At 32.9% G+C, this 7,564-nt stretch overlaps 1 protein-coding gene across 1 annotated transcript; it reads right to left on the bottom strand.

Annotated features, from left to right (window-relative positions):
• Positions 1 to 801: 801 nt before the first annotated feature.
• On the bottom strand, positions 802 to 3,166 carry LOC134253237 (TLC domain-containing protein 2-like). Its single transcript, XM_062735754.1, has 4 exons — positions 2,847 to 3,166; positions 2,593 to 2,675; positions 2,173 to 2,255; positions 802 to 1,912 (listed from the first exon to the last, which is right to left on the bottom strand). The coding sequence occupies exons 1-4, from the start codon at positions 3,074 to 3,076 to the stop codon at positions 1,490 to 1,492; spliced, it is 819 nt and encodes a 272-aa protein (XP_062591738.1). The 5' UTR covers positions 3,077 to 3,166; the 3' UTR covers positions 802 to 1,489.
• Positions 3,167 to 7,564: the final 4,398 nt, after the last annotated feature.

Genomic DNA, 7,564 nt, shown 5'->3' with positions numbered 1-7,564 from the left:
AACATTCTTCAATTCTACCAAAGCTCATTCCGAAATTCCATATATTTCTTGAGATATTCTGAAATCAATTTCAAAAATGACCTACTTTCTTTTACTCGACATTAGCTTGGGCCCCTGGCCATTCACATGTAAACAGACGGTGTTTGAAGTGCGGCGAAGAGTTGCATAGTAAAATCTTTCAACAATTTAAAGTTGATTTCTTACTCCAGATTGTAACGTTAAGTCCGTAATAATATTCCTTTCGCGAAAAATTAATTTGAAAACGTCTACATCAACAACTACCGCCATGTTGATTACGAATGTAAATGAATCCATGGTAGAACGATTTTTTCCCGGAATGCATTATATACCTTTTGATTTTCAAAACAATTAGACCGCTAAAATGTTGTTTATGACTTAGTTACACCATATGTTCAAATTAAAGAAAAACCTTGTAAAGCTTGAATGCAAATGAGCAAATATTCATTGAGTTTAGAATAAATTCCGGGGAAAATTTGTCCCGTCGTTCCCGCTTTACAATTAGTGAAGGCCCAAGCTGATGTCGAGTAAAAAAATTATTGTCAATTTGGGAATTGATTTCAGAATATCTCGAGAAGTATAAGGAATTACGGAATGAACTTTGGTAGTAATGAAGATTGTTTATTTTTGAATAGATATGGATAGAAAGTAAAATTGTAAAGCATTTGATTTAAAAGAATTTTATTGGCGAAAGTAGGTACCCCATGAAAAGAGTTCCATACCTTTATTTTTTTTTTTCAACACCTCAATTTTTTTTCTAAGCGATCTAAAGGCCTGTGATTTGAACATAAAACATGCCAGTTAATGATTAAAAAACAGATAACACGTAAGGGATAATAATTAAAATAAAATGGCACATAAATAAATAATTTCATTATTTTAAAAATGACACAATTATTATAATAATATATAAATACATCCATATAAAACTATAAATGTATATAGCTGTAAAATAAACATCCTTGCATAAAATACCTCACTGGTAACTAAAACCCGTATTTTCCCACTTTCGTTTGAAAATGGGTTTATAGTTGGCAAGAGCATGCACATTTCCATTAATTTAGCTGAGAATGTGGAGATTTTTTTATTTGAGCAAACATATCTAAAAACAATCCAGGAAAAAATAGAAAATTTAATATATTTTTTAAAAAAGAAATCACTCCATAGCATGTTAAAAGTAATCGAGATATGCAACAGGCCTATCGAAATGAAAAATGTGCTTAGTAAATGGCACACTACAGGCAAACTTGTGCACTGTGGATCAACGCAAGAGTTCAAAAAACTCAAGTGCAAGAAAATCTTCACTACTAGTTGTATTTTGATTATACATGTTCTAAAATAAAACAAATCGACACTTTTACTTCTAAAATTTTACATGCATAGAAATTGAAATCGTGTTCTTTTGAACTAAAGGGTAGTGAAATAAACAACTACTGAGTATTTTTAAGGTATGAAATCAACAAGAGATCATTTAATTAACTTTTTTGTCGTGGGAGCAGTTACTAGTATTTCCATCACCATTCATGTGTTTATGTTTCGACTTAAACTTGATCAGTATATCACTCTCACAAAGGCGCTTAAACAAGACAATGTTAATAATTGCCATGAGAATAACCATAATCTTAAACGTAATTCGGAGAGGTTGAACAATTTCATGACATTCGTACATAAGTCCATAAAATATTCTAATAATGGGAAAGCCTCGACATACAATGAATGTTGACAAGTTCAGATACTTGTTCAAGATATACAACTTATGATTAAATCCAAATTGAAACATCTGCATTAGTTTCCGTGCGTGAAGGAACACTCCATTAATTTCAGTCATTAAGGCAACACATGTCAGTCCTGTACCGTATTTTGTCAAAATAGTGTGGACAAAAAACAGTATTACCTGCGGAAGAAAAAAGTCATGTAGAGCAGAATTTACGAAATATAAGCTAAAGATTTTACAGAGATAAACAACGTTAAAGGTTTTTCTTTTACAAAACCTTAAAATGAATAATGTAATTTATAGCACAAAGAAAAATTGACTTAGTTTTGAAATGAAAGGAAAAATATTGCTAAATGTTTTTAAAAATGTAATACATTTACAGATTATCATAACTTCACACACGTGCTAACATCAGCATGTTATTAGCACAATGAACTTACTATGATATGATGAAGTGTAACACCCCAGTCACTTAAAAGTTTGTTATTCAGATACATATCTAACGCATCGTAAATGAAATACCCTGAAAAAAGAAGTCTCAACATAAATATCTCAAAAGGACAGCATCTTTTATCTCACCATATTCTGAATGCCGGTATATACTTTCAATAGCAACATGTGCATCAAATCAAACAAAAAATTAAAAATTGTCTTAATATTGTGTTGATCTCACCCTATAATATAGCACTACAAATCATAGGGGGTGATTAACCCTTACCTTTTTTCAATAGGTGGATCCGCCACTTTTTAATTAATCTCTCTATGAAACAGGTCAATCTGCAGGGTCATGTTACCTTTATTTGTTTGAAGTATTAGTAAGACCCCAATATTTACTTTCACTGATAGACCTGTTCACTCACCTGTGGAGAAGGCAACCATCATGTAGGTAAAATAATTTATGTGTGCAACGAGATCATTAAACATCTCGGGATAAAAGCTGAAACTACAAAATAAATAAATGAGGTCACAGAACATGCAGAAACTTGGTTGAATACACTTACTAAAACATGCTTACGTAACTCAATTAAATGAATAGAAAATAATACACATTGCACAAAAACCGTATATAATTTATAAGAATTGTGTTTTATAGAAATTTCTAGAATAAAATTACCAAGCCAAGTCCCAAGATCCACATAAAATTGCATGAATCCAAGATACGAACAAATTCCTCCATCTCCACGGGTCTTTGGAAGCACTGGGAGGAGGATTGATAAATTTCGCAGTCATCATATTTAACAAGTAAAAGAATGTCACAGAAACAGCAACCATTAAGATGGCAAATCTGCAGTCAACATCGTTTGCATCATCTTTCTCCAACGATGAATCCATGGCAGACGACATCTGTGCAGACGATACAAAAATATGAAGGTCACGTGTTGACTTAAATTGCGCGCGTATAATCAACCATGAAATGACTCCAGTCACAGTTACTTACTGTACTGTGTAGAAACAAATAATAGATTATAAAAGTTAAACGTGAATGATTGATTAAAGTTACACGTACGTTTCTTGGTTAAAGAATGAAAATTGCTACCGGGTTAATATCAGTCGATCTAAATTCTTTAAATTATATCACCTAGTGGTTACAACATGTACAATCATTGAACATATGATCTGGTGAAGTATATCGGAACATAATCTTGAGCATTTGGACAAGGATTATAGATCGAGAAGGATATATGGCGGATACGCTTATATAAATGTTGAAATACAAACAATTACCAACAAAAATTGTAATTTTACCATGTATCATTTCAGTTCAATTTTAAAAATTGTGTGATCGTCTTGGTATAGATTTAATAACTAGGTTGTCCCCTGGGAACCGCTTTCGCGAAAACGAGGGGACATTTTAAAAGTCTCATTCATCTATCCGTGTCTTACTCTGTCTCTCTCAAAAAGTTTAAACATGGTCATAACTTAAATGAAAAGAGATAGGGCCGTCATATTTCACATGAAAATAACCTTTGACACATCTTCGCAAACCACGGGTTTTGAGTCCACAAGCTAGAGAGAATTGATGTGAATCACCAGTGGGTTACCGACGATACCTTTGGCAAGATCTTTCCAAATATTTTATAATTTTTGACCCCGTGACATTTATGTTTGACTCTTTAAAATTTGAACATTACTATAAATTGATCGTAACTTTTAAAAGAGAATACGATAGGGTATTTGTACAATTTACTAAGTGACACTAGTATACATATTTAGAATCAAAATCCTATTTGTAAACTGTGGTTTACAACTCTTAACTATAGTTAACGATCTGATAATTTATATACATGTAGTTTCACGATTTGTGAAACTATGATTAACAACTCTTATCTATAATTCACGATTGTAAATTATAGTTTACAGACGTGAATCTATGTTTATCAACAAAATCTATATAATTGTTAATGTTTTATTACAGACAAATAAACTTAGATTAGCATTCGTAAACTATAGTTAACGACCGTTAAATATAGTTTTACAGATAAAAACTATAGTTAACGATTTGTTAACTATGGTTCACGGTTTGTAAACTATAGTTTACAGTCGATAAACCTAGTTTATCAACTGTGAAACTATGTTAAGCTCATTTTTGTGAATTTGGCGTGCCATGCATGTTTGTATTAGTCAGGTTCTCGAGACCCCTCTGCTTTTATTATAATAAAAGCGGAGGGGTCTCGGGAACCTGACTATGTTTGTATATCTTCATCTGGAGCTCTTCTTCTGAAGGAGATCAATATAGTCTAAAAATGGCCACAACCCCCAGCCCCTTTAATCAAATGCTTATTTTTGACATATATGCTTTTAAATTCATTTATCTAGCAATTTTGATGTTTAGACAGCAAAAAGGAAATTGTTATTCAGCATTAAGGAATTTATGTCAATCCTCTGCCTCAGAAAGTGTCCGACTCGTATGTGTGATGATTGATGATTGCGTAAACGTGTTAATTGAAGTTTGAGTGAGAGAGTGTTGTGTGAGAGTCAGTTTTAGATCCGGCATGGACTATCCCGGACGTGAATATTAGCTGCACTGGACATTCCGTCATCAAGAAAATACAGTTTTACTCTGGACAATTCCAAGTTACCAAAACGTTTGTGTGTGTGAGTCTGTGTGCGAACATTTTGGAGTTGCTTTTATGTTACATCACCTAGCGTGATTTATTTTTTAAAATATAAACTTTCATTTTATTGCTTGACTTTCATTAAAATAAATTTTCATCACAAGTTCATTTGTATTACTCATGAGGTCCGGGATCTTTAATTCTACCACCACTTTTCAAGGTGTCTTCCCACTTAGCCAAAATTCTGAAAAAAGTACAGGTGACTGGTTTTGGCTAGGTGGGAATGGTGTACGGGTAAAGGAAGGGAGAGAACAAAAGAAATTAATTACAAGTGACCTATAGTCTGTTTTAGATGAACCCTAGAAATCTGACAATTAAGGTCATACGCAACGTAGTTTGAAGTTTATTGGGTTCTTCCCTGGAGAAAAGAAGGACCTGTGAGCAATACTTTTAATGTCTCTATATGGATTTGTACACCTCTTCTAAAACAAATGTTGATGGAAAAATAACTGGAATTATGTTTCGTAATTTTTGTACATTTTTCTTTAAATAATGCAAATATTTTCATAATTTGATATTTTTTGTCCTTAATTGAATGGTATTGAAATCAATATTTATTATAAATTCAATATTTTAAATATTCCAAAATATTATAATAAAACATTATATAATTATATTTTTTCTTTTAGAATTTTCATTTGCATTGATTTAATTTGTATTTTATTTTAATTATATCTATTCATTTTAATCTCTGTGATTTGATATTTTAGCTTATTTGAAATGTTTAAGTGCCAGTTCTATTACACTCTGTATCACTGTTACATTTGATAAAAATTAATATACAGTCATGCAAAAGTAAAGTACTGGTAATGCAGAGTCTATGAAAAGCTGTTGTTAGATCTGATTTATCAGAAAGTGACAAATCATCTACAGATAAATTAGATGAATCTGTCAGTCTCCGACGTTTGTTTGCACACTGTCCATCGTGATCAGCCATTTTTAAAAGAATTCCGAGGTATTTGGTCTGTTCACTTGGAAGCATCTTAGCACCGGGGCAATTCCAGTTCATTTACAAGTAACAACTTTTTAAAAAGCTTGCCTGACTAAATTAATCAATATCTGCATGAGGAGTGATAAACCGTTTGAGTATTACTTTTTTTTTGGGGGGGGGTGTGTCTGCAAGTGGAGTGATCTGCCCTTCGATGTAAATTGAAAGCTACATTACACCTATTATTATATAATATAATTAATATATGTAATGAAATCATGCATTGTGAACATTTTAAAAGATGTACATAATAAAAAATACACATTTTATAGGAGTGTATTTATTCCACTGAAATAAACATTAGTAATGTGCTCATTAATTTTTTTCTCTTAAAAAGGAGGTGGGGGGGGTGCCAATATCATATATTGAGAATGAAGTAAGAAAATTCAATATTTAGGCCTCTGTGGAAAGAAAAATCCAAGATTTTTTTTTACTGGTTTCTTATCTATTGTGTGCATCTGAAACAGGGATACAAATGTTCATGCATCTGGAGACCATGACTTGTTGAACTGTGTTGTGTATTATTGGACTAGTCCATCTATGTAGTAAACAACTGCGGGATCGGGAAACACATTAGAAAAAAAATCATTTCTTTAGTGTTGCTTATATACAATATGTTACTGAAATGAAATTTATAGCGAGCGCAGCGAGCGTCGCGAAGCGACGCTCGCGAAGCGAGCTCAATAGACTAACGTGTAAGAACAGAGGAAATTCGGATTGAAATCTGTACATACGTCAGCCAAATTTCTCTGCGCAACATTCCCAGAATTCCCGCACTACCCAATGTCCTTTGCGCAAATAAATAAAGAAATAAAATAATAACGTAAAACATAAAAGGCTAGATCAGTTTGTAGAAATCTTTTAAAGAAACAAAAAATAAATCTTCAATGTTTTTCAACCAAAATTGCACTAGGTCTATAGTTTCAAACAGACGTTCGGCTGTCTCCGTAAGCTCCGACAAGCTCCGTGACGTCGTGTGACGTCACAGTTAGTCGAGATATCTCGTGCGGCTTGATATTTGAAGTGGCTGATCAATTTTTAGAGTGTTTTTGATGGTACAACTGCGCTCGCCCCAACGGTCACACCGTAAAACATATTAGATATAATTTTTGAAGTATTAGAAGGAGGTTAAAAGAACAAACTTAATTTAATTCCATAGAAGTTAGCACACCCATTCACACAATAGAACAATCCAAGGAAAAGTCACGAGCTTACAATGTGACATTTGGCGCGATAAGAGCGATTCACCCCTTTCGTTGAATATAAATGGACTGATCCAATAGTACAGAAATGCAGAAAAAAGGATACACGGACATGTTGAAACGGTGAATCACATGAAATAATTGTTCCATGCAAAAAGATTAAAGGAAGTAAACACTAAAATATTTTGCATCAGTAATATCATTCTTTTTTCTGAAAACCGTTTCTTTTAAAATGCAGGTAAATAATTCCAATGTAAATCAGCTTGCACAAAATCTAGCTCTCTAGGTATGATCTATCAGTTTCGGATCTTGCAAATATCAAGCCTTATACAGCCTCACGCCGTGACGTCAGGCAATAATCAAATCAGGAAAACGTACTATACGCATGGGCTCGCGTCTGCAAAGAGAGAGAGAGAGAGAGAGAGAGAGGTTTCTCCGTTTTTACAAAGGAATAAACGTTTTCTTAGAAAAAGACGGGGCTTAAAAATCACTGAGCTAATGGGCCATACGCCAAAACTGGCCAAAA

Source organism: Saccostrea cucullata, unplaced genomic scaffold, assembly GCF_032062105.1.
Source record: "Saccostrea cucullata isolate Sc308-1 unplaced genomic scaffold, CSIRO_AGI_Scuc_v1 ctg28, whole genome shotgun sequence".
Taxonomy (NCBI): Eukaryota; Metazoa; Mollusca; class Bivalvia; order Ostreida; family Ostreidae; genus Saccostrea; species Saccostrea cuccullata.
The sequence above is the reverse complement of the archived record's forward strand: the minus strand, read 5'-3'. Positions and strand labels throughout refer to the sequence as shown.